General features: G+C 39.8%; 1 protein-coding gene across 23 annotated transcripts in view; it reads right to left on the bottom strand.

Annotated features, from left to right (window-relative positions):
* Positions 1 to 219: 219 nt before the first annotated feature.
* The window catches only part of EPB41L3 (erythrocyte membrane protein band 4.1 like 3), a 140,282-nt gene continuing 112,662 nt past the window's right edge, over positions 220 to 27,839 (bottom strand). For 2 of the 23 annotated variants that reach the window (XM_059490212.1, XM_059490158.1), the window contains exons 10-25: positions 27,617 to 27,714; positions 26,101 to 26,276; positions 23,827 to 24,047; positions 19,776 to 20,342; positions 15,698 to 15,751; positions 13,777 to 13,812; positions 13,544 to 13,609; positions 12,877 to 13,068; positions 9,626 to 9,700; positions 7,000 to 7,122; positions 6,085 to 6,477; positions 4,911 to 5,042; positions 4,393 to 4,491; positions 3,286 to 3,366; positions 2,906 to 3,022; positions 220 to 1,671 (exon numbers count right to left, since the gene is read on the bottom strand). In XM_059490212.1, coding sequence (XP_059346195.1) covers positions 2,912 to 3,022; positions 3,286 to 3,366; positions 4,393 to 4,491; positions 4,911 to 5,042; positions 6,085 to 6,477; positions 7,000 to 7,122; positions 9,626 to 9,700; positions 12,877 to 13,068; positions 13,544 to 13,609; positions 13,777 to 13,812; positions 15,698 to 15,751; positions 19,776 to 20,342; positions 23,827 to 24,047; positions 26,101 to 26,276; positions 27,617 to 27,714 — 2,424 coding nt within the window. In that variant the 3' untranslated portion in view covers positions 220 to 1,671; positions 2,906 to 2,911. The remainder of the gene's footprint in view (positions 1,672 to 2,905; positions 3,023 to 3,285; positions 3,367 to 4,392; positions 4,492 to 4,910; positions 5,043 to 6,084; positions 6,478 to 6,999; positions 7,123 to 9,625; positions 9,701 to 12,876; positions 13,069 to 13,543; positions 13,610 to 13,776; positions 13,813 to 15,697; positions 15,752 to 19,775; positions 20,343 to 23,826; positions 24,048 to 26,100; positions 26,277 to 27,616; positions 27,715 to 27,839) is intronic. The other 21 variants (XM_059490205.1, XM_059490166.1, XM_059490174.1 and 18 more) reach the window with 21 other exon arrangements.

Here is a 27,839-nt window from a genome sequence, read left to right as displayed (position 1 = left end):
TGGGAGGGAGCCCCGTGTAAACAACGAAGGGCAAATTTGGCCCTTTATGTCCTGAAAAGTCTGCTTGTACCCACTGCCTTTCAATCCTGCAAGGAAATAGAGATTGAAGGGTGAACTAATCCTTACAAATTTCTCTTAAACTACCAGGGGAGTGTCAGTGAGATGCAGCAAAGATGTGGAAAAAAAAAAAAAAAAAAGAAAGGAACCAATAAGTAATACTGCTTTAAAGACAATTTTATCCATGTTTCAGAGCCAAAGTACAAAAAAGAGAGTGGATCTGGATCAAGCGCTACTGGCCTTTACTTTCTAAGCAACAACAAAATTCTTCATTTAGCTTCGGTGAAATGTTACACAACCACAGAAAACAGAAGGAACCAAACAGTCCTTTTCCTTTGCAAACATCATTTGCCCAAAGGTGAACACTGTCATCCCTTTGGATTCTCCGCTAACTCCCACTGTCTGCACAGTGCAGTGTCAGCCACTGAAGACAAAACACATCTACTGTGCACATGGGTGAAACCTGTGGTGTCTTACAAACATAACATTTTGATGTTTTGAATACTAAAGAACACTAGGTGCTTTTAGACACAGAACAATACGATTTCAGATGCATTTACCACTTTTATTTCACTATGCAGAAACATACATTCACCATGTGTTGTGATGCAGCTGACAGTGTAATGGACGCTATCCCTTCCGTGGGTATTAGAGCTGGACACTAGCGAGTTTTCAGTGGACGTTCTGTACAGGTTAAGGCTTGACTCAGAACTAGATAGTAAATGCTGACCAGATTCTCAAACAGATTTTTTTTTTTCTCTGAGAACAAAAGGGAAATCAATAGAAAACCATCACGGTTATTTCAGATTAATAATTTTCTAAAGCTGCAAACTAAGTAAAATACAGATTTTTTTTTTCTCCAAAATAACTACATATAATTTACAAGGTTAGGATCTGTGAAGGGTGACTGGAAGCTGACTCTGAACAATGCTGACAAAAATCATTAAAGTTAATATACTAAAATCATTACTACCTCATAAGGTATTCAGTCAGGTATACAAAGCACACTTTGTAAGCATTTATATGTTTTGATAAGAGTAAAGATTCATCATCGTTTATCGGGCAGTAATAAAACCAGATGAAACAAATATAAGATTCAAGTTGTTTACTGAATAAACTGTGTTATTGGCACATCTAATGTGTGGCAAAACATTATACACAGTACCTATACAGCTTCTAGCATTTTCGGGGTAATCTTCATTTACAATATTCGTAAACAAAAGGCTTGCCACCTAACAAATTTTAATTTGTTTAGACTTTCAGAAACTGTGAAAGGCATGAACTGTTTATGTGTTACATGAGATCACTGTTTATATTGTTTATGAACGTGCAGGTAAAGCTGAAAACTTAGACATTTTAAGAAAATTAAAAATGCTGCTTTTCTGTAATTTTATTGTTGCTTCATGCAATATTGTTTAACTGCTGCTGATTCAGATTGCTTTCTATGGGAAGGTATCTCTGCCAGTTTCTTTATTAACGGTCAAGATCAATTCTTCTGTACTGAAATTTTCCATAGACAGATACAAGTCAGTCAGGTTGGAACTGAGACTCCGTATAGGTTCTCGTATTCCTACTGGTATGCATGTCTGGATTCATATGCATTCTAGGTTATTCCTGCAGAAAAGAGAACTGAGTTAATTATTCAAAGCAACAACACTCTTGCAAAAGAGATTTTGTCAATTTGTTCATACAAGAAAAGCTATTTGAAAATGGCATATCCCACTATAAGCAACTTGGACCAAATCCAAAGTCCACTGATGCCAATGGAAAGAATTAGGGACATCAATAGACTTTTAAGCAAGCCACATTGAGCTGTCTCTGAAACAATTAGCAGAATACCACAAGAATCACAGCTACTCACTCCTTAGTGACTGGTTCCATCTTCCAAATAAATAACTGACACTGAAATTCAGTTTTCTTTAGGGTCTGTATATCCAAAAGCAGGAGAGCCAAAGAGCTTCAAAAGGTGCTGTGCATTATACTCTGTTACTTACACCAAGTGCTAGGGAATACATATTGTTTTAAGAATAAAATGCTGCTATCGATTCAACAAATCTGACAAGCAGCTTTTTCTTCCCCTTCTGCATACAGCATTCAAAGCAATTTGTGCAATGGTGCTGGCATTAAGAGCTTTTGCATAGCAGGTTAGTATGCATGACATGTTTCTGCACACAGAATAAATATAGGAATATTGAGACGTCTGTTTAGCCAGCCACTATTGGAGAGCATGCCTTTGCTGAGGAAAAGCTAGACGCAAGGAAAGCTGCATTATCATCTCATCCTGATAAACAATGCTGCTTTAAAACATTAAATGCTCTTTCAAGTACAAGAAAGCCAAGACACCCAAATACTGACAAACTAATTCACTGCGTTTAAAAGCAACTTGGACCATATCTTTGCAAGTCAGGAATTGAAGCATAACTTTCAACATATCTGCACAAGACATTTAAAAAGCAGCTGTAGGTTTTTTCCCTTGGCATTTTTAAACAAAAATGCACACCTTTAAGAACAAATTGTTTTTGTTCTTAAATGACACAAAAGCGGACAATAGATTTTTTATGACTTCAGAAGTAGAAAATTAGACTATAACAAAGCATGGACAATGAGGACTTTTCAGAGAGCCAACAAAAGCAAATGAGTAGTTTCTCTTTCTCCAGCTGGCACTGTTTAATGAAGGCAGATGTCTAGAGCTGAATGTGGTTTACTTTCACATATCAGAACTGATAACCAGAAACTTGAAAATGCCAGTGAGAGAAAGTGAAGAGTTAAGGGTGAAGTATGGTAGGAAAACAACATCTGCAACATGCCAGCCCAGTAAATGCCTAGGAAAATCATCTGGTCCTCTTACCTGTGGTCAATCCTCCCCATCTTCTGGTGTGATTTCTGTCTCTTTATGTACCACTACTTTGGTCACTGACATATCAGGGTGCTGCTCTTTGGCTTCTTTAATTGCCTGAGCCAGCGCCTATCCCAAGGAAACCACAGAAGGGCAAAAACAAAAAGGAGGTGGAACATGCATGATCAATAGCAAGGTGGAGAGATTCATGACATATTACACAATTTACAAATGAGGAAAATGATTAAAATATGAAATATACCATCACTGTTTTAACTACTATTCCAGTTTAATATAAGGCATGCCAGTATGGATATCTGTCAAAGCAATATTTAGAAATGTTCTCTTTTTCAGTCTTCAGGGTAGTCTTTTTAGCAGTTTGTAGATTTTACCTGATCATGATCAATATCTGCATCTCCTGTGATGACTATTCGTTTTTCAATTCTTGTCTCTGAGATGCCTCCTTTCACAGTCTAGATGGGAGGGACAAAAATGCATGTCAGTAACTCACTTTAGATGCTGCCATTCTCATGACTGGACCAAAACAGCTCAAAGACGTGACAACCTGGAGTGCAAATGAGCAGCTCTGGAGTTGGCCTGAATGCTCTGAATGGACTAATGACCTCCAGATGTCCTTCCAACACAGGTAATTTTATAATTTGAGTTAATCTGCACATGCATCAAGAGAGATGTTTGTGTGTCAAAAATGCCAAACTTCTCCCATGAAAAACAGAAATACAGACAGCCCCATATTCAGACCTATTTAAGTCTAACTGCTTGCTTCAGAATGGCATACGGGGTGGCATGGACTTTGTATGGCTCATCTACTAATGGGGGAACTTCAATGCAGAAAGATGAAATCCTGTTCTCAGTGAATACTGGTAGGAGAGCTGTCACAGCACTTATTTCTGTTTATGGAGGAACTGTTATTTAAATGCTACCTTAGAACCTGGAAGACACAGCATGGTTTGTCTGTGCAGATGAGCTTTTGGCCTGGCTGTGGGCAAGTTCCTCAGGGTACCACTCAGAAACACAGTCAAGGTGCTGGAGCTGACCGAATGTCCTGTTATGGCTACAGGATACAGATTCACTATGTGCAGTGCTAAAATCTCAGGGCTGAAAGGCACAGTCATGTCAATGGAGCCTCATGTTCACACAAGTTATTCCTTCCAGGCTACCACATGATGCCAATGTGGTTTTACTCCTTCCAGTTCCAGGTAGCATTTGCAGCTAAATCAAGTGTTTCTGTACAACAAGGTTTTGTGTTTGCATAGACATACCTTAAGGGTTCAGGATTCATGTCAAGTCATTGGATGATGTGTTAATCAACTCAGCATAGCCAAAGACAGGTGAATAAAGACAAGTATTTATGGTAAATTTACAACATATTGTCAAGAGAATGACAGAACGTGTTCCCTTTCTGAAATAAATCGTAGAACCAAAGCTAAGATAGCATACACCCTGGTGAAAAAGGAGCTCTCTGTTTTCTGAGGACTCACTTTGGTGATATGTGTAGTAGTTGTAGTGCTGGTGGTTTCAGATGTGATCGTTTGTGCACTCATCAGTACACCTGGTTCAGAGTCAGCACCACAATCCACCTAGAAGCCAGAAGAGAAAAGCAGTTACCAAAAAAATTATCCTGAGGACAGAACTGGACTGTTAAACTTCCCTATTTCTACTGTTCTTCATAAAGTGAGTACCTTATGCTATGGAAAAACTGCTATGAGGGCAACCACGTGTGAGTATTGCTCTGTGTATCTGGAGGCTGTCCTTCCCCTCTGGAAGCACAGATGAGAAGATGACACTTTTAAATCTGCAGTCTCATCAATGTTCTGGAAAGGCCCTACACCAGGACGTGAGAGTGACCCTCAGATAAGTTATTCTTATGTACATTCTCCTCATGCTAATATTTAATATTTGAACAACTTAGAAAAGTTCACACTAAAACATACACTTAAAGAAATGGGTTCCTTAAAGGCACATTAAATTAGACCATGTCTTTTGCAGAATTTCTTACCTGAGAAGACTCATATGTAATGGTTTTTGTTTCTGTATGGACTACTGGCACTTCCTTTGTTGAAATTTCAAGGGTTTCCCCACCAGCAGGAACACTGCTGAAACTTATAGTCTCAGTCTTCACAACTGGTGACTGCATGAACAAAAAAAAGAAGGAATTGGAACATTTAGCAGAGGTTATGGATTTCTCAGAACAATTTTTCTTCTGTTTGGGCCAAAGAAAGAATAGCTAAAAAATGTTCTGCATTAAAAAAAGAGAAAGATAAAATTCTCTTAATTACAGTGGTACAGTCATGTATATAATGCTGGCAACATTTAGGACTTCCCTGGATTTTGAAAATAAAGTCCAGAGTGCTCTAAATGCTACAAGAGGCAATGGCCACAACTTGAAAAACAGGAAGTTCCCTGAGAACATCAGGAAACACTTTTTCACTGTAAGAGTGACTGAACATTGGCAATGGTTGCCCAAGTGTTCATTCCCAACATTGTGGAATGTTCTTCCTTGAAGATACTCAGAAGAAGCTCTCTGGACATGTTCTTGAGAAACAACTCACTCTGGATGTCCCTGTCTGATCAGAGGACTGGAGCAGATGACCTCCAGAGGGCCCTTCCAGCCTGAACTGCTCTGAGAATCTGTGATTCTACATTTTCTTAGAAAGACAAGAGAATGAATTCTTTCCAGGCTTAGTCTTTAATCTCTGGGGAAAAAACCCTGCACAAAACAGCTCTTGAAATTCTACTAATGGGGATTAGATAAGGAACCCGGTCTGTTTAAGACACAGTACACTTATTTATAATTGCATCAAACATGGAAAAAACAATCCTGTCTTTGGGGATATGTGAACTTTGCCAACCTCAAAGGACTTTCCCAAACAGAATGCCAGCTGATCTTGTTATCTGTTGCATAAAATGCCATGTAATTTGGTACTTCTCTGTAGCATGAAAAGCAGTTACAAGTAAAACATGCATGGCATTTTGCTAATGATGGAAACCAGCAGCAAGCCTTGCAGGTGACATGCAAGGAGGAAATAAGAGGAGAAAAAAACCTGCTTTCTGTAAAAGTGCAGTCATACAAGCTGTTCACACTTTACTCTCAATGACAGGAATTAACTTAGCCTACTATTAACCTACATTCACAATTCAGCACAGACACGACCAATTTAACAACAAGTTACCTCAAAATGAGGTTTTCTTTCCAAAGACTCTGAAAGTTGGACTGTTGTTCTGTGCTCCTCTGCCTGCTCACACGAAGCAGCGGCAGCGACTCCTTCCTGTTTGGTTTGGGCTTTCCCAGCCTCCTCCCTTTTTTCCTCCTTGGCCCCCTCAGTCCCAGCAGAGCCCTCCTTCCCTTTCACGCCAGCAGCCACCGCCGACGCTGCCTCAGCCTGGGCATCCAGTGTAAGTCCGGCCACTTTAGCAGGATCCCCGCCTGCATGCACCTCCATCCCATGTCTCTCCTTGACAACTACAGTCTCCTGTACAACCTTCTGCACTGTGTCCTGATCCGGCTGAACTGCTTGCTTCATGTCACTGGAAGTGATCTCCTGAGATGTCGTCGTGTCTATTCTCTGCAGGGAAGGAGGAAAAAAACCCTCAGCATCAGAGGCAGACAACACTATCTGCAGTAGCGCCCAAGATTAATGTACTGTGAACATAAATTTAAAAAAAAATGGGCATTATATTTTGCCAAATTATTTCTCTCACGTTGCATGGATTTTTGTTCTTGGGATATTATCAGTATAGCAGAAATGGAAAACAAGGCAAGAAGCAAAATTTTTAAAAGTGAAGAGAAATTTTCATGTTGGGTGTTCTTCTCATTGGTATTGTTGTGTGAGTTTTTACAAAGGCAAAATACAGCACCCCACAAAATGACCAAAATAAAATGAAATAAAAGTTGGTTGTAGCCTTTTCTTTTTTTTTTTTTTTTTTTGATGAAGCTTCTGTTGTGGTCCATTGAATCAAAAGAAAACACACATGAATACATGCATTAGTTGTACAGTTCCATATTGTGCAAAAAATCACAAAATAAGAGAAAAGCAAAAGTAATTGGTGCATGGTTATGACATCGATGGAGGGAATCAAGCAGCCACCTGAGCCCAGGTATGGGAAGTAGAAGTAACCCCTCCTATGAACTCAGTTGGTTTTCTGGCGGACTCTATTAAAGTGAAGATATCTGAACCATCCAAGGTTTTTTCACTGGCGGACTGTTTAGTCTAAATAGACAAAGAAATGTAGAGTCATACACAGAAAAAAGGCAGACCCATATGCACAGACATATTGCCAAAACCAGAGGCAGAGAAGGAGGAAAAGGAGAGAAGGTTGCAGGGGCACGGAGAGGTTGGAAACAGGAAAAGAATGGGAAAATAAATCAGAGCGAATTCATAATGGCTGTAGTAAGCAATAGTTACAAAGCATTGTTGTTAGCATTGGCGTTTTGCTGGTTCAAGCAAACCTTTTTTTTTTTTTCCTTTTATTAACAAGCCACAGCAGCAATACTGAATTTCAGTACATAAACCAGAAAGGTTGAAAGCCTTATATAATGTCTGCTTCAGACTGTGAGACGGATTCAAAGTATGAGAGAAAAAAAATAAGCCGGGTTGGCTGCTGTCAACATAAAGCCAGGCAGCAAGAGAACCAAAAGCTAGGGTGGTGTGAAGGGATTGCCTAAAAGAAGTCATGCTTTTATCTTTAAATTGTGGCGTGAAGTCAAAGCCACTTGTTACCACTACTCTTGATGCAGACGACTCAGTAACATAGTGAGCAGTAGCAATCGTAAATGGCTGTTCTCTGGAATAGCTCCACTCAGACAGGCTCTTATCTGTCCGGGCAAACGCCCCTGCTTTTACAGCTTCTCCACCAAGATGCTTTTCTGCTTTGCCAAGCTGTAAGCTTTCCAGTGTACCAAGTAACTTCAAATCCTGGTCCATCCTTAGTGTCTTTTTCAAACTCTCCTCTTCAGGACTTTGCAACTGAGATTCTGCTTCCTTTATGGGTGTCAGAGAGTCAGACAGCTTTCTTCTTGTGCTCTGCACATCAGATCCCCGCCTGGCTTTCTCATCAGTGACAGGCTTGAGGACTTCATACTTGGCCACTTTTGGAACGGTTTTCACAGACTCTTGAACTTCCCTTTCCAGTTTTTGTAAAGTTTCTCCTGAAGGCTGTACAGCTTTCTCGCCCTCTTTAGCTTTACTTGTCATGGTTACAATTTTCCCAGATACAGTATCATAGGACTTTCCTAGGGTGAACATTTTCTGCTTATTCTCCTCATGGGATTGTATTTCACTTTCCAAGTCCTCAAAGCTCTGCATTAGAACGGTACTGGATTTTAATATCTCAGGTGGAAAGGCAGTTTTACTGCTCACAGTCACTACTTTGTATGCCAGATTTTTTTCCGATTCACCATCAACTACCTCAGAGGGTATTTTCTCTATAATAACCCAATCCTCAGTGCCCTATATTTGAGATATAAAAGCTAAATTAGAATATCTACAGGTTTATCTGTACTTCAGGAGCACTAAATTATGAAGATTTTAAAGAAATCATGTTGTTTCTTCTGAAAGCATATAGTAACTTCTAGCATTGTACCTCTCAGAGCAGTTATCAAGCAAATAAACAGAATTGCCTTAGGGAAAATATGATTTCTTTGCATATTCTCTCTCTTCAGAGGTCCATATAACATGGACCCAAAAATATTACTTTTGCCACACTATTTCTTTGTATTTGTTTGAAGCAAAATAGCATGTCAGCACGTAATTATAGTGGTGATTGGAATCAACTTGGGGTTAAAAATCACATATTGCAGTGGTTAACAAAGCTACAGTCAAAAACAAATTACAAAAATAGGGCAAATAAGCCCATTCAAGTGTACCCTAGTTGTTACAAACATGCTGTTAATGACGTTTTAGAATAGTACTCTTCTGTACGTAGCCTGCACTGAATTTCCTTGTTTTCATTAGAACATCAAGCCCTTCAGGATTGTTTAAATGGAGAAGCACAACACAGCAAACTGTATAAACTAAGCATACTACTAAAAATTCTGAATGAAACTTAATTGCAGAATCTTTTTTCCTCCTCATGCAAATGTGCTATGTGATTTGCTTTGACTATGCAATCAGCATCCAGTTATTTGACTTTAAAACTGTAACTTCTGTAATTAACTAAGCAAATGATGTAGTTTAAAATCAAATGAGTTAAAAATAACCTCTAGGGATGATGGGATACTTTTCTGGATAATGATTTGATGAGAAGTAACCAAAGTGCCAGCAGATTCTCCTTCCTGCAGCTTCTTCTCTATCACACTTGGCTAATAGAAAAACCAATAAAAATATAAAGTTCACCATCACTCAACATACTCTAAATTCAGTTGACAATATAAAGGAAATGCATTCTCGTGACAGAAGTGCCTCATTCCCCGTAACGTTCTCAGTGAGGTTTATGCTGGAAATGCATGCAAACTGCAAACAACATCCAAACTGCACCGTGCAAGGAGACTTCTAACTGGCAGAGAAATCAGTCTCCATTAGGAAGCCATAAGCTCTGGAGAAGACCCATTCCTCAGAATTTGGTCTCCAGATTATATCTCTGCCTGGAACTTATTAAATAATAACAATAAAATAATATGAAAAGGGAAGGCTTGGAAAGGAAAAAAGATAATAAAATAATAAATCATTGCCATCCTTTCTGACTGCATTTCAATGAAGTATTGTTTGTTTTTACCTGCATTTCAAGGAATGTAGTACCTCCCTTCTGCAAAATTATGAGTTTTTCTGATTTTTCTGTTTCTTCTTTGGTCTAATGTCAGGGGAATAAATGATTTTAGTAAATGGAGGGTATAGATACTATACTTCAAAGTAGCTCATATTTCTCTACAAATTATTACTCTCATGGAAAATTAGGAAACAGAACTAAAGAGAATCATTTTGCAGCACAGCGGTTTCCAATGAGAAGTGAAATCAGTGTCTCTCTATGGAGAGGAGACATGAGTATACAAATGGTATGCACAAGTGTAGCACAAAACCCACTAAACTGAGTAAGACCTAGGTGTGGATGCACTGTGTTTGTTTCACTTCATTTCATTCATTTAACTGGGGCTGATGCCAGCTCACACAGCTTCCCCCAATAGCCCAGAACAGGCCCCTGCACCTTCACTCTGGGCAAGGCTCCCTCCTGAGTGTGCAGCCCTCTCTGCTGAAGCAGGCAGAAGGTGTACCCAGCCATGATTTCAGCTCTCCCTTTTTCCCTGCTGGTATTAGAAGTCTTAGAAGCACTTCTCCTACAGAGGGAGCTAACTGCTGTTCTATTATCCTGTAGTGTGACACCGAAACCTCCTCACTTTTATCCCATCAGTGCTTTCCCAGTGCTATGGGAATAATAAGAGTAGCTCTATCTTGGACAACTGGGAAAATGTTAAATGTAGGCAAGACTCAATTTCCCAAGGCTTTTGAGCCCACCTTCTGGGCTGGCCTCATTTGGCCATAAGCCCCTGCAGAGCAAAATGGGTTTCTTGCCAAACCTTTTCTAGTGACTTCAGTACCTACTATACTCAATAGATATGCCAATGTAAGTCCTATAACTGGCATGATAAAAGGGTACATATACTCGAGAGGAAAGACAGAAATTTAAAGAGAAATATGAAACTAGAAAGGGATAAATGGTTCAACTCCCTGACTGCAAGGAGATGCACAATTCCTTTATTCCTAAATTGTTGGTTTCATACAATTCAGGTCAGATTAAACATTGTCAAGGACTTTGTCAATATGATGGCTTTCATGTTCAACAGCTATCTGACTGTAGATGTATCATGGAAGATATTTAAAACAATATTTTTCATTACTAAGGAAAACCAAATTATTTCCCTATCTGTTCAAGAAACCAAGCTGTGACCGGTGGCTTAAAGTCACACTGACCAAACACTCAGGTGACATGTGCTTGAAGATCATATTTTGAAATGACATCTTTTCTCTTCTGTTCTTGTTTTATTATAAGAAGGACCTACAGGTAACAGCACTGAACGTATTTTTAAAGTGGATAAGGTGTAACTTCTTTGACTAGCAGAAGGCACTACACTATCTTGACTTCCTCTGCATTTCTTAGTAGACAACAAGATGGTGATTTTGACCTATGGATGGCTCCAGCTTTTTCCTGAAAAAATCCCCTCTCATCAGGACATGTGAACTGAAACCATCTCATTTACTGGGACCAAAGGAATGGCCAGGTGCTATCTACTGCAAAAGTAATTTCAGAGTTAGGCTATGATAACTCAAGTCTCCTCTTAATTTTCCTCAGAAATACCTTCATTTGGATGAGGTTCTGTGAAACAGATGTATTACTTAGATGCATGTGTAATTCTTGCCCTTTTCCTTTCCAAATGAATGGTTAAATTCAGATGTGTTTCATCAGGGTGAAGCCTACATAGCTGTGCAATACTGCTTGTTTGTTTTAATTAAAACTGTTTATTACATTCCTAAAATAATAAAGATATTAAACAAACAGGGTGGTGCTAAGTTTGCTTCCCCTGTAATCTTCTGATTCAGGCTCAGCTAGCCACCCTTTCCAACAGTTCCTTACATCTTAATTATGATAAATGCATCCTGTTCATTTTACTTACAATTTTAATTCTTAGAAGGATAAAACTTCATTTTTAACTACAATCAAACCAACCTGTTAGTAGGGTCTGTTATGATTCCTGAACATGGCAGTACGAGCAATACTAAAACTCCTCTGTGCTCCCCTCAAAAGGGAAGATTTGAGCACGGAGCTGCTTTTTTACATATTTTAATCCAACTTGAATGCCACAGTAATGCACATCTGGTGCCAGCATCAGCCACTGGCTATAATGTGGGAGAGGAGGAGGTGAGACCCCTTTCCTTGGCAATATCCCTTTCCCTGTGAGGAGAAGCTGACACTTGCTACCTGCATGCCTCCAGGGATGCCCTTCCCCAGAGTTATGGATCTGCAACACCAACTTCCGAGGTGAGAAAGCAGAACACTCCTTCAATTTACACTTTCCAGACAATTTTTACTGAGTTCCCTATAACACTATATCAGTGCTGTGGGCACAGGGAAAAATCTCATGACCTTTTATTGGTTTCTAATGCTAAAACCAAGAGGAACCCATAAAGATAATTCCTGTGAGACAGAAATCAGATATCCATTAATAATAAAAAAATAACTCTCAGGCAGACCATACAAGCTTATTTCTTTTTGCTCCACTGGACTTAAGCCAAAACACTGCACTATGTATTTTATTGCAACACAGATGTTGCCTTGCTACCCCTACATGTCCTTATCCACCTACAGATCAAGAAAACACCAGCTTTTAAACTGGCAAGTTTCTCACAAGCACTTCAAGAGTGCACAGTGAGCTAGATTTTTTTCACAGACACACACTGCAGGAAAATGGAGATACTTAGCAATCTGCATTGGGTCTTCAATGACAGTATCCAGCGGACTGCAGCAACCAACAGGTTCCTTATGGAACTGGCCAAGAAGGTCTAATTATTGTCATTATTACTTCCCTGTTTTCAGAGGCTGAGAGTTCTGCCCTTTGTTCTGTATTTTCCTATCAAGCTTGGCACCACAGTCCCCACCTGTCTCACTACACCACTTCTCCCTGCCAGTCACCATTGTTTAAATTTCCTCTCCATCACTTTCATGGTTTCTTTACGCATGGCTGAACTTCCTCAAGCTCACTGAACCTGCAACAACGCCTGTATTTTGCACCCTCAGAGAGATCCAGTTCTGCCACATGGCTATCAGTGAATTTAATTCTCTATATACACATATACTTATATATGTATATATTTATGGTATCTACTCTTCCTTCCATCTTTGCTGCCTGTGTCCTGAGAAAAGGGAGTGCCTGCAGGCAGGGACTGGCCTCTAACTACGGCCTCTAATCTAGTGAGAGCTGCTATAATAAAAATGCATAGACAAATACATAATGAAGCCTTTCAGCTCACGCTGACCTCTTCAGGCACTAGTGGTTCAATCATAGGAGCATCCTCCTGCCTTGCTGCAAGCCGAACGGGAGATGTGGAAAGCCTCTTCTCCCACTCATTAGACACAGTCGTTTCTGTGGAGGTTTCCAAGAAGGTGCGTTTCAACTCGCTTATATTGGTCTGATGTTTCATCAGATCTTCCTGGGTTTTGTCTAGATCCTAGACAGTTTTAAAAGAATAGAGCAGTTTGTGATACATCCTAAGCCAACCACACTTTAGAGCCAAAACACACAACTTGGTTAGTATAGAGGGAAGTAACAGCTCAGGGAGCCGGGGAGCACAGCACCAACACAACACTCTGTGAAAATGTGGCATTTTGAAAGAGAACAGCATAGCATATCTCGTACAAGTGAGCCTAAATACACTCTTAAAGAGCCTATCCATATCACTATAATTTGCACCTGATAAAGAGGCTCCAAACAAACATACATATGCGCGTGGAGGCACACACATAGAGGCACACGCATATATCGATATTGATAGTACAAGTTAGAGGAGTCATCATAATCTGAGAGAAAAAATAATCTATTAGCAGGTGGGAGTACACAGTTCATGCATCATAGTGCAGATCCACAGTTTACCACTAAAACTAACACACATGTACGTACATGCACTGGTATATACCAATACCAACCTCTAACATAAGATTACTATGTTTGACATACACATTTTCACCCTGTATTCGCTTAATCAGACTATTCTGAAAGAAGTGAAAAAGAAAGGGAAAAGTAAGGGACACAGTATTGAAAGGATACAAAATGCTGTTTCTACACATTTCTTCACAGAGAACCGACAGTAACATGCTGAAAGAGGCGAACACCTCCAACATTGATACCTGAGCAACATCTAGACCTTTTGTTTCTGTACCTGTGCCTTTAGATCTCCGTCCTCCTCTTGATCCGACTGCCAGCATGAGAAAGATTGGAAAACAACACCTTACCCACTTGTATGAATGAAGGCTTTATGAACATTGGTGAGAGGTACACACTAGGTTAAAATCCCATTTTCTTCTCATTAAGGGTTTAAGGAGAAGGAGTAGACACACTGGCTTTGCACGGTTTTCCTAACTCAGAGCAAACGTCCACTTCACAAATTTGTGTTTTGTTATCAAAGGGGTGTTAAACATCTTCCTTTTATAAATATTGCTACACTCCACATTCATAAATCTCTATTTATGGAGCAGCAGTTGCACCTTCTCACCAAGGTCACGGCTAGTCTAGGACGGAACAGCAACAGCAAATGCTTTGGAATTCTGTAATCCCAGAATTTACACATAGGACATAATCTGGGCCACAAGCAAAGCTTTGCATAAACTCACCACGGGCAAACAACTTGCAACACTTTTTACAGAAAGAAGCACATTTTATCTGCTTAAAATGCCATTTCTCTAACCATAGTCCCTTTCTGTATTTCTGAAATTTTATTTAATATTTAGCCTGTATATATTCTTTCAGGACCTATCACCTGGAATGGCACACACATCCCGTCCACTTCAGTACACATTTTCAAAAGCAACACCATAAGGACTGTACTAGCAGCCCTATTTCCAAGTGTGCAATTTTCAGGTGGCAGATATACCACACATTTTGAAAATCAGGCATCCATATCCAACTGATATGTGCTATATCTTCTCTAAATAAAAATGGCAACTAGGAATAATAACACACATTTCTTGGTAATAAACTGAACATTTAAAATGTCACAATTTTATGATTATGTTTTACTTTCTGTAGTGCTCAAGGCCTATGAGTGGAAGAAGTGCTTCAAAGCATTTTGTACTTCTGACTCATCTCAACAGACTTTATGTTGTTGCACTGTTTGAATTCTTTTAATGCCCATGTTGCTATTTTATTGTTAATTTTTCATATATTCCTAATTAGACAAATGACTCATGGGAAAATCTGTTGATTACTTTACAACTCCGTTCAAATTTATTTTATTTACAGCCAAGGCTGAATCGTCCTGACGTGTCATACAGAAAATTTTTCCTTGATGATAATTTTAACAGTCTCAAATATTAATGAGATCCTCCTGAAAACCTAGAGTAGTGTTTGTGGTAAGACTCTGTCTTCTAGCAGATGTCAGATGAAATTCAGCTCATGTTTGCAGCTGCAACCATATTAATTATGAAAGCATTATATGCACTTCAGTGAAGTCACATAAGGTTGAATTTGCCTGCACAGTCTATGTACCATGTTGTGGATATGAGGCTTCTTAGTGTAAGGAAAATATAAACATTTTACATTTCTCCTCTAAAGAGAATACCTGGACTAGTAGTGGTCATATCTGAAGATTACATATGAAGGGCCTATGTGAAATTACATTAAAGAAATAACTTAGATATTTAAAATGCGAGCATATTCAGTAAATTTGAAAACTTTTCAAATTTAGATTTGAAATTGTCCTTTCCCCACTCTCCCACTCAGGCTTCAGAGTCTAAGAGCAAACAAGCAAACGAAAACCCCCAGGGCACGATCTGGCCAGCAGAACCCTCCGGGTGGGCAGCACTGTGGCACGGGTGACACCGCCACTGCCCCACCAACCGCACAACGCAGAGGCCTGGCAGCTTCCAAACCAAACTCAGGAATGAGAGGAGCCCACAGGGAACACCAGAAACTCAACTGTCCTGGCAAAGCTGTCCCGCTTGCAGGCACGCACATGCACACGCGCGCAGGGAGGGACCCTGAGCTGCCATAGGAGCAGACATGCGGTCAGGCCCCCAGGGTTGGGAGGAGGCGAGGCCAAACGCTCTCCCCTGCCACAGCTGGGCGCTGGCGACTGTACAAACCTCGGTGGCAGTGGTCTCACCATCAGCCGCAGTGTCCGTCTGCTCACTGTCAGTCTATTGGGTTAGACAAGTACCCGGGTCCCGAGAGGAAGGCAGGAATAAAGAATAAACCCAGCTCATCAGTACACGCGGCTCACGCGGGGAACTGTTAAACTCAACATCCCTGTGAACTGCATTAGCATTGCTTTTCAAACAACGCACATGTCAAAGAAGCAAAATAAAAATGCTATATTAGTAAACAGAACAGACTCAGAGGAAGACTCGAGGCGTACTGTACACAGTATATGGCTTTACTGGAACAAATTTATAAGCCAAACAAAGCATTACTGGAAAAGTGTTATTTGAATAGCAGATTTTTTTTTTTCCTTAAGAAAACCAGATAGTTTAAGAAAAAAAGGGGAAAAAAGTGACTAATATTTTCTAATTGAACTTTTCCTCCCATAATGAATTTTACAGAAAATTATTGAACTAATTTTTTGTTCTAGCCAATATAAGTAGTGGTTAAATTTTTATCTGGAGGGGAAAATGATAATTTAAAAAAACAACAACAAAACAAGAGCTACTTTAACAGTCATCTGACTTTCAGCCCCTCATTTGTACAGAGTTATTCTTGTCTCCACATTTATACACCATGAGGCTGTCTGCATTACCAAGGAGTTCAAATAACTGTACCCCCAGCCCATCTACTGTCTGTCTGTGGAGTAATGGTAAGGCTCAGATCCCACTCGGTTCCAATAAAGAGCAGCTGATAATTGTTAATGATAGTAAAAAGAAAGAAAACTGCCATTAAAAGAAGAAAAAAATACTTCTCATTCCATTTAAGAGTATGGATGAAAGCAGGAGAAAAACAAAAGTAACTCCCCCCACCCCCCAAACACTTACTAGGTATGAGTGATAAAAATGAAACAAAGCACAGCATTGCACAGACTGATCTATCCCTGCTTTGCATGAAGAACGTTTTAGTGGAGAACACAAGTGTCAAGATTAAGAGAGAAGGGAGTGGAGGTTACTGCAGACTGAGAAGAGAGCTCAAAAAACTACTGTGATGTCAGGTATGCATATCGAAAACTGGTAAGTAAAGTGCACCCTACTGCCCCAGACTGGCACATCGAAGTTGTTTTGATAGCAGTGAAAGCTCTGGTTTCCATTAGTGATTTTCTGTGGTCCTTAGATAGTAACCCCGGCAGGCAATTTAAAGCCAAGACAACACATCTCATCCTCCAATCCCATCAATATGAACAAGAAAAAAGAACAACCTACTGGTGGATGGAGTATCAGTCTCAGCTTTGAATTTCCTCCATTTTTTGGTCATTTTCTGACAACTCCATTGTTTCAAATGACACTGTTTTGATTTGTTTTCATAGCTTTGTTTTTTATTCTTTGAAGAGTTTGTATTGTTTGTGTGACAGACAGAAGAATAAACAAGCATTTTGCACTACTTGCTAAGTGCATGAATAGAAGTGACATGAAATTTTTCAAGTCATGACCACTCTTGAGACAGACCGCATTTATTTTTAAATGGAAGTGTAATGTCAAAGTAGTCTATTAGGCAGGTCCAACTGCTTTCACTAAAGTGCTAGAAAATTGTTTCTTTATTAATAGAGGTTCTCATGTCTTTATAACATTACAGACAATTGTAAAGATATGGCAATAGGAAAAAAAGTATGCATTGTCACTCCTGTTTACAAAAATAAAAGAAACAAAGAGGCATTAATGCATCTAGGCATTTAAAAAGAATTAAAAATTGTGTCAAGGCACTGTAACCAAAGTCTGGCATATAGGGTTCATTTTAAGAACGTGAAGTCAATAGAAAATTAGCTGCTAAGGTAAAAACACAGAAGCTAGTGAATTCCAAGGGGTGAGATTCTATCTTTGACTGCATGGACTAACTCCAGATGCATAGCTCAAGGGAGAACAAGCTCAACAATGTAAGGTATTGGTTCAGGATACTGTCTGTAGTCCTCTGCATCCCTGTATGCAATCTTTTGAGAACTGTGGGGGGCGGGAAACATTCCTATTTCTTTTACCACGAGTGGAATGAAATCCTAAATAAAGCATAAAGCTTGCTTTGTTGCAACATACATATCTGCTAATCAGCCAATCAACAGCCATGGAGTCAAAGTCAGCATTACTGAGTTACTTGAAAAAAAGATCTGTGGTAATCACAGAGCAGGGAATGGTGAGTTAAGGCTGAGTAAGGCAGGTCTCCTGTGGAGTGAAGAGTAAGGAAGGGCAGGCTCAGCTCCAAGATGGGCTGAGGTACAGCTGAGGTGGGGTAGGCAGGCAGGCGAGGGCTGGAGCAGGACAGAAGCAGCTTCTCCTGACGTGCTGTGGCTGCACCTCTCCTACCTTGCGATCGTAATTGCTGTGATTTGTTTTGCCAATGTAATGCAGACATGCCCGAGTTTAAAACATATTCACTTTCATGCAATATTTTGAACAAGAAATACCCAGTGGATTAGGCACAAGTCTGTGTTGTCTGCCAGGAAGCACTGCCAGAGTAATCACCCTCATAAAGGAGTGATACTAAAAAGCCTATTTTAGATGTTTTTATGCTCAATACTTCCTAACTTTGCTAACAAAAAGAAGCGCTCATTTCTGAAAGAGGAACAGACTAATGTATTACATAAACACTGCCTCATTATTGCCTCTAGAGCTGGAAATATATTAATGCTGTTACTGCTATTAGATTAATCCAAGTGCAGAGCTAATGCAAATTGAGACCTAAATGCTGTCTTAAAATAAGGACAAGAAATAAGACAGCAGCATTTTGGATGCCTTTTATCAGAAACAGTATATTGTTTTTTAGTTGTAAGGCATCACAGAGCCAAAAGCATTTAAAGACAATGTTTTTACAAGACAAATTGATGTGACTTTTGGCTTTCCATAAAAAGGAAATTAAATTCTGCACCAAGTCTTACAAAACCAGCAGCAGCAGATGACAATGTTCAAGTTGGTTATTGAAGAAAGCTACTGCAATGGACTATCGAAAAGTGGCCAAGGTGGCTTTTTACATGGCCAGCTGGTCTGTGATCATCTGATCTGGGCTTTTTTCTTTATATACAAAGCAAAACTATACTTTTGCATTTGAAGTTGAAGAAGAAAACAGAAAATCAAGGAAAACCTGAACTCATTATTTTATTCTGTCAACAAAGAATAATCAGGCTCCAGCAAAAACTGAGATGTCAGTTTCTCTGTTACTTAAGCAGATTCCTTTCCTATTTCTGGATTTACCATCACATCCACAGTACTCAGAGCCACTTCAGTCTCCTGCCGCAGCTGGTTCATCTGCCCGTGATGACCCTGGTGGCTTAAGGCATCAGTTTTGGCAGTGCTAAACAAACACTGCAAATGTCAAAGCAGCCCACATGGCATGCTCCTGCAACAGCTGCAGAACAGCTGTCCCAATCTGACCCCTCACTGATAAGTTGGATTTAACCATGGGAAAACAATTTAATCTGCAGCAGAGATAGGATCAAGGCTGAAAATTGAGATCTAGGTTTTGTTGGACCAGAAAGAGTTTTCTGGGGTTCAGCTACAGCTGATAGCCTTTTGCAAAAAGCTGAGTCTATCTGGACTTTGAACATACTGAAGTTGGTGAGGGTGCTTATCATTGTTAGGCAGGTAGTCATATAAATAAATGTAGATACAGATTCATATATTTGGATGTTCAGTAATTATGCAGAAATATACTTAATACCCACTATTTAGATAACTATCCTAACCCTAAAACTATTCTAAACTGATAGAGGGAAGAAAAAGGTCTTGTCATATAGTGCAAGTCACTTTGAACCAACTGACACTGAGTTCAAGCCAAGCCTCTTCTACACAGTGTTGTGCCTAACCCTGGGCTCCGAGCTGTACTCCCAGCATGAGGAAAAAATAAAAAAGAAGAAAAAAATAAAAACCAAAACAAAAAAAACAACAACCCCCAAACAAAAAAAAAAATCCCTTCTAACATATCAGCACAGACAGAAATGAGGCTCTGAAAGTAGGACCACTATTGCAGCAATCTAACACTGGTTAGGACTGAAGCACTGAACACGAAAAAGAGTGTGTTCGATGCCGAGGTACACACCTCTTCCTCTGAACTGTCACTCAGGTCATTGGCAAGTGAGGCACTCAAGGAGGCCGCCTTGGGCTCCAGGTAGCAGAGGCACATAGCCAGAGGAAAGGAGAGAGTGAGGGCATATGGCACTGAGAAAGAGGCAGAGAGCAGAAAGAAAAAAATGAAGAGGAAGCAAGGCACGAGGGAGGGGGAGCGGATGGGGAGGTAGTGCTGCACACTGGCAGGCAGGAGGTTGGTTTCGGAGAGGTTAGGGAGGGACAGGTAGCCATCGTCATCCAGGAGGGAAGGAAATGACTCTGGAAGTTGCAAGGAGAAGGAGAACAGTGTTCCGCCTTTGCCGGCTTTTTGCTTGTAGCCAAAAGCCACGTCTTGCTCGGCGGAGCAAACTCGCCCCTTTCTGTCAGAGTCTGGCTCCGACTCGCTGTGCTTTGGAGCACTCTCTTTGGGGGCCTCACAGCCTAAGGACTTTGTCCGAGTGCTCTCCTTGCATCTCCTGCGAAGCTTTGCTGAAGATACATGGGGGCCAGGCTGAGAGGATGGCGAGGAGTGGTGGGAGTCAGTGCCAAGCAAAGATGGCTGGTGACAGAGAAAGGGCAGCAAACAAGGCGCAAAAGCAAAAGGACAAAAAGAAAACTGTAATTAGTTAATTTTCTTCCGTGATGATAATATAAATTATATATTTAAAATTATAAACAGTATTTTAACACCACAGCTTTCCACTGAATTGAACGGTGCATGTTCCCATGCCACACACCACAGGTATGAGCGAATCAGGCTTCCAGCTTACAAAAGGCAACTTCTTGATTCAACATTTTTCTAGTTCTCTGCAGCACAGGATTTACATAAAAGCCTCCATGGCCACACGGGGAGTTTCAGGTGTTGCCAATTTCCACTTACTGCAAGACTGGTTTCCGATAATAAAGTTTTCAAACAAGAAGTATATGGAGAGCAACAAAGAAGGAAACGTATTTCTAATACCAGCACTACTTGTGACAGCATTCTTGCAGTCAGGAGGAAACACGGTGGGGGCCAAACGCTTCCCATCTATGCCTTGGACAACCTCAGCAGTAATAAGTAAGGCTCCAAGGACTTTAAATTTCTCAATTGCAGTATTTTTAAAAAAATCTAGGCCATAAACCAAATTAAAACACATTGTTTGGTGGGGGGAGCAGAAATCCATTCATCAATGCACCTGATGAAAAAAACACCTGCTCAACAGATATCCCAGCAGCCAGTTCCTCAGCATGGCTCCCATCACTGGGCCCTGCTGGGCATCCCCAGAGCCCTGCCCTCACCTCTGCTCACTGTGAGCCCGAGCAGGCAGTGCTGGGGGCTCAGCCCCTCCCAGCCATGCACCCTGCCAGCCCCTCCATGCTGCCATCCCTTCAGCCGTACATTGAAAGAAGGGAGCTGAGACTTGAGGCTCAGCTGATCCCATAATCTCTCACTGGGGATCTGAAGGGGGGCTGGCTAGAGAGAGGTCCTTGCCCCACACAGCCACATCTTCTCATAACCAAAATGTAACCCTTTACCCATAGCGAAGAGGCAAAAGTGCCCCTGATGCTGTTGCTACAAGTTTCGCCACAATGCCAAGAATACTGGCTACCAACAAGCAGGATTTGCTTTGATATGCCACTTGTAGGGCATTCAACTGGCCTTTCAGGTCATTTGAGGTCAAAAAATTGGTAGGAGGAGGGAGGTGATTCAGTGGAAATGGTGACTGTCATTTCACATGCTCCCTGCAAGCAGAAACCACTGCTCTTTAGAAGGACAAAAACCACTGTCATCACCAAAATGTACACCCAGTACAACACATCAGACACAACGCTGATGGATCTGAGATGTTTTGGCCAAAATCCCCCAAGTGCACGTAGCTGAAGTGGCCCACTGGATCCATGACCAAATCCTAAGTGCCTGAGCTGCTCCATCAGTACTACATCTCCCCAGGGAGCTATAACAGCCATTTCATTTTCACTCCAGGCTCCCAAAAGCAAAATTTCTTAAAAACCACAACAGTATCTGCCTCCTGTTCAAGCTGATGTTGAACTGGAGGCAAAAACCAGATCCAAGTTTTAGACACAGATTGCTACTAAGCCCGACTGTTACCAGGTATATTAATGGTAGGAATGGGACATAAGCCTAGTAATTACATGGAAGAACTCCTTTCCTTCCTCTATCATATCTCCCTTTCTCTCTTCTGTAACAATTTATCCATTCAAGGAATCTGTATTCCCAAACTAAGCAATCAGAACCAAGCCTAGCTTCAAACCACTTAAAATGCCTTTATGGGTTTAATGTAGTAAGATCAAGTCAAAACTTAATGCTCATGGACAGGTTTTTGTGTGAGCTAAATACACACACAAATACAACTTCTCTTTACTGCAAAGACAAAAATCCAAAGTAAATGTATTTTTTTCTAATTCAGACTATTCACTTGCTGACATCTCTACAGTGTTAATATTTAGAATAACTTCTGGTACTTCAATACACATGGATAAAACAAAGGCAAAATGTCTTAATGGAAAACACACCTAAAACACTTATATGCCCTTAAAAGGGATTTGATTTTGAGCTTGTACTTCTTGAGACATTCTCTTTATGATGATAGACTAATCTGTTAGCAGGTCCATGAGGAAGCAGGACTGAGATCTCTGTAGGATTACACAACTGTAACTCTATTTATGATGGTTTAAAAATAACTCATCTCTTGAGTGGGGGTAAAAATCAATCATTTGTACATATAAAAGTTCCATCAAATTAGTCTCCTAAAATATCTCTGAGTATTTCTATCCATATTTAAGGAATAGCTAGATGATCTTCAAAATGCAACTGATCCCTCCATTGACTTAAATTAACAAACACTTAGAACAGAACTAGCTTCTTTTGAATGTTTTCTACATATTTGATTTTTATCACTCTTTCTCCACATGGAAACTAAAGGAGTTTCAAGAAGACCCCAGTTAAATTTAGTAGATATTATCTTTTAAATGCTACAATACAGCACAGACTTTCAAAAGAAAATCTTTCTCATTCGCAATTTTCAGTAACTCAATTTGTTTCTGGTTTTCAGTAGCTTAACTGCAACTCTTTTTGAGGACTTGGTCCTTTTGCTATGTAGCTCATTGTGGCCTTGTATGACAAAGCTAAAAGTTCAGGTTCTAACATTTGCATACTTGACAGTTCTGTGGATATAAATATATATATCAAGGTTTTTCTTCCTAAAAGATGAGGGTAAACCTTATTTGTTTAGCAAGTGCATTCCACAGTACACTTTCTGAATGCTATTCTACTGTATTCCTCTTCACTGTCAATCTCTATTTACTATTTTTTCCATCCTTCTGTTTGGTTTACCCTGTTTTAATATCTCAGTAGATATTATGCACAAACATGAGTGTATGTTTGTGTGGTGGTGGTGGTGGGATTGAAGATGATGAGGGATGACTCAAATTTAACAACTGTTAAGAGAACCATCAATAAAAAATGCTTTCCTCAACAGAAACTTCAAACAAGTGAAGCAAATGCTTTTGTAAGCCAGAAAAAAATTGCTTATAATACCAGATTAATATGCAGAAGTTAATAGAGAAAAAATGCCCACTGAAATTCATGCAAGGAAACAGTGTTATGAGAAGTATAAGAGGAATAGTTTCAAGCACAGAGCTTTACATACAAGAATACAGAACTATTTTGTTGCCTTGTCAAAATAAAATCCAGGATGGCCGTACTAAAGTCAAGATATGACCAAAAACCAGAAGAACAAACATGCACCGCCAGGCTACTTCTGGGCATTTCCTAAAGAGCTGTTGAATGTTGTGTGAAAAACATCATTCTGACTATTAAACATATTTCAAAAAAGAAGTCCAAGGCAGGAACTAATCTTTACAACATCATATGAAAACTGAAAGGACTACAAAAACACTGATCCAAGACATGTATATACACACAGTATATTTCCTTTCACAGAATCAGTTTTATTTCCTCTTTCTCCCCTTTCCCTAAAAATTCTGTTTCTCCAAGCACTCTCAAGGCAGCCCTGTTTAATACAAAACCCTGAAATTTCTACCTTGGTGTCATGGCGTATTGCTGAAATCGGGGTGACTTCCTCTGCTCTCTTCTTTTTGCCCTCTTCATCATCTTTGTCCTCTTCTGTCTTTTTCTCTGGAGTCACAGTGGTTATCAAGTTGGTCTGAGAGATGCCCTTTGTTGTGGCGTACTGGCCAGTACCAACCTCTGCAGCAGACACAGAATCCTTCATGTACATTTCATGGTTTTCATTCACTGATGCTAAAAGCAAATATTTAAAGAGGGAAAATCTGAAATAGCCTTTGCTGAGAAGCTGCATAAAATTAAAAAAGCTGGTTTAGAAAAACATTTGAGATAACACTGAAAACACAACTATGTCATGTTTCAGGAAACCAGAAGCATGTGCATACATTTAAATAAACTGTTTACTTGAAGCTCATAGCTTTTATATGCATATACATATATTGTGGATGTGTATACACACATTACTGTAGCTAATGTGTGCATTACACAGTTGTTAAACGTTAGCAAGCTGTTAAAATTAGTACTGTAGTAAAACACCACATAAAAAAAGCAATGCATTGCCACAGTTATCAGGCAGGAAACATAAGGAGAACGAGCTATGACATCAGCCATGGGGGTGGAAGAGATTTTTTTTTTTTCAATCTGTCAGAATATAAAAATGCAGATCAAATGCAGATTTAGTAATGTGCTGCATTACACAAAATGACAGTATTGATATAGCACAGGCATAATACCTGAGAAAAAGGAATTGTGATCCTTGTATTATTGAGTACTAAAGTCTGCCACTTAGGTGAGCTCATTATCCTAAAAAATTCTGTGAAGTGATGGTATTCAGTTCAGCAGACCCAACCAGAATATTTTAGGATACAAGTGCTCAATAATTAAACAGGTTTAAATATATAAAAGTCATTTTGAAAGAAATAATACCTTTACAGACAGAATATAATCAAAACTGTAACATATGCCCAGACCCTGCTCTTGACTATTGAGTAAATAATTTCTAAACCAATAGGATTATTCAAATTTGTAAACTCACTTGCATCTCTAAAAAATGACAGAGTCTGGTCTCAATGCTACAGACACATCTGCATTATAGTAACAATGATAGTGATGAGATCATAAGCATTGATTTAAAAAACCTCTTTCCCCCATTAGCACTCAGGCAAATTAACACCTTGCAGAGTCTAACAAATGCTGGGCAAAATGCTTCAGGTATCTTGTCTCTTGGGATTAAGTTTAGGAGGCAGGAGAAAGCAAAGAGAATAGAGGGAGGCATCTTATTTATATGTTACAAACAAAATAATGCAGAAGGATAATTTCTGCTTTGAAACACATGCACAGCAATCAGGTCACCAGTTGCTTGGTAACGAGAAAGAAGCACATCAGAATTAGAATATTCCAAAATAATCAATGACAAGCAGCACCTTTAGAGGGAGAGAAAAAGGCTTGTCACATGTACTTTTAAATCAAAGCTTCTCCCCATCCCCACCACCAACCATAGTCATTGCAATTTGTGATATTCTGCAAGAGAATTCACCTTTTTTTTTTAATCTGTAATGAATCTGAGTTTAGTCTCAGTCTTTTTTTTTCCCACAAAAATAAACTACAAAACTACAGCCTCTTTTTACTCAATAGCTGACAACAGTAACAGCTGATGAAATAGCTGATACTCTGAACTACACACTGATAAACAAAGTCAGCAGCAGAACCATGACCTCCATGAAGCAAGGATAAAGAGAGGAGGGATGTACTATTAACCTATGTATGTTACTCTCCATTTCATACCTTTGAAAATAATGTCTGAAAAAATTCTCTTAGTGCTCATTGGAGCAGGATGTGAGGTAATTGGAATCAAGTGTTATTACTCAAGGGAAAAAATAATAATTTCTGGATTGTAACAACTTAAGTGAAAAATCTACACAGAAGAAAATCTCAGATTCAACCAAAACCCAAACAGTCACTCATGCAAACTCTGAAAAAGTGCTAAAGCCCGACATTCTTGGGCATGCAGGTCCATCCCATCCTTCCCCAAATCAGGGAAGCAGATTTGAGGCCAAGGACAGAGGCTCTGTGAAGAGGGGACTCCAAAGGATGTCGTCCAGCCAAAGATTTTGTAAGGACCACAATGGTACATTCAGCACGGAATTTCTCTGCATCCTCCTCCTCTACCCTTGCAGTGCAGGTACTCACAGCCTCCGCCCAGCCAAATCTCAAGGAGAGGAGATGATGAGCTTTACACCTAATCTAAAGCAGTGACAGTGTTTGATAAGGTCAGCTGAGAGGCCCTTACCCCCATCCAAGCTGCGAGACATGGTGTAACGTTTACTGGAGGAGCGCTCAAAGTAAGGGGCAGGGCGGTCTATGAGGGCGCTGGCTCTTCTCGTCTGCGCCTGCGTCCGGCCGCTGTAGCGGAACTTGGAGCCCAACGTGAGGAACTTCTTTGGAGGTGCTTCTGGCAGCAGGAGCCTAAAACACACCAAGCAGTGCACCTGTTATTCCCTCTCCTCCAAAATCAGCCCACTGTTTCTGCAGAGGAGAGAAGATGACTGCTGGGTATCGCTCTCCATCATAACCTGTGCCTCAGAGGTCTGTGGCTAAAAGAGAATCAAAGGATGCCCTCATACAGCATGACAAAACCACTTAGCTAAGCATTTGAAGATCTGAGTTCTTCCAAATGGGCAAGAATCACTCAGTTCCTTCATGCTTGAAAATCAAATTTACTATTTTCTGATTACCAAAACTAAAAAGAAGGTGGTTCCTTGTACCAGAGGCCCGACAGGGCTGAAATGCAGATGTATCTCTTAAAATTTAACATGGTGATGTTATGCTGAGGACAGGGCCAGAACTGATTTCCAGTCAATGACATGCAGTATTCATTCATAGGGGTGTAGACATTTTTCAGGTTAGAGCTCTCCCACCCTCTGTAATTAGGGCATGGCAGCTGGGTGAAGAAGCCATTCTCCTGCTATGGAGTCTATGCATCAGACATTTATTTTTCATTAAAAATCAGAAAATACCCCAAAAATGCACACTCCATTTCTCTTTAGATCTTTTGCTGCTAAGACTGCATTTCATATGAATGTACAGACAGCCCGAACCAACAGTTTTAAGAAAGGAGGGAAATCCTTCAGTACTCCTAAACATTCTAAACAGTACTTAAGCACTGGACACACCCTTTCAAACTGTTGAAAATCTAACCCTTTTGGGTTTCTCTTTTTAAGTATCTGTTTAGTGACTATCTTAGCACAAACTAATTACAGCACTTATTTCACTATTCCACATTTTTCTCCGATCTTCCTAGAAGTCAAAAAAATAGCTGCAAAACTCCTTAGTAATCCAAAAATTATAGCTATGGGTTGTGTATTCTGGGTGACCAAAAAAATCCATGACCTACTACTGTCTGTACTTTCATATATAATTAAAAAAAATTATTCTTTTTTAAACTCTTTCCCACATCTCCCAGCAATCTTCCATATAAGTTGTTCTCTCCATGCAAGCTTTTATGCAGTAATGCAGCAGAGTCCTTCACCTCTTTAATTATAGCATCTGATAATATCGTGGCACAGATAAAGCAAAGTGATTAATTAGGACCATATGGTGATTTTAAGCAATATCTATCTGAAATAGTATGAATAATTTGGGTGTAACATCTCAAATTTTGAAAAAGCAATAATGATTCTTTATCTGCTCAGAGGTACCTCATGATCAAAATGAAAATTTGATTTGAAGGGTTTCATGTCTGCTGACAAAATTGATATTTTCTGTCGCATTTTACATCACACCTTTAGGAAAAGAAATCCACATACCTGAAAAATGTATGGTGTTCAACACACACTTTCCATAAGCGCTTTGCAGCACGATGATTTGGCAACTTAAACCCAATAGTGCTTTCAAACTGCTCAAACTAGGTAGGAAAAAAGAATAAGTATGTTTTTGATGCTGTGCATCTATGTCTAGACAGTGTACACAGGTTCATCTCCATTTCCTCCGTCTGTATCACCTCATTGCAAGGGCAAATGTATATGCTCA

The sequence above is a fragment of the Ammospiza nelsoni genome, chromosome 1 (genome assembly GCF_027579445.1).
Source record: "Ammospiza nelsoni isolate bAmmNel1 chromosome 1, bAmmNel1.pri, whole genome shotgun sequence".
Classification (NCBI taxonomy): Eukaryota; Metazoa; Chordata; class Aves; order Passeriformes; family Passerellidae; genus Ammospiza; species Ammospiza nelsoni.
The sequence above is the reverse complement of the archived record's forward strand: the minus strand, read 5'-3'. Positions and strand labels throughout refer to the sequence as shown.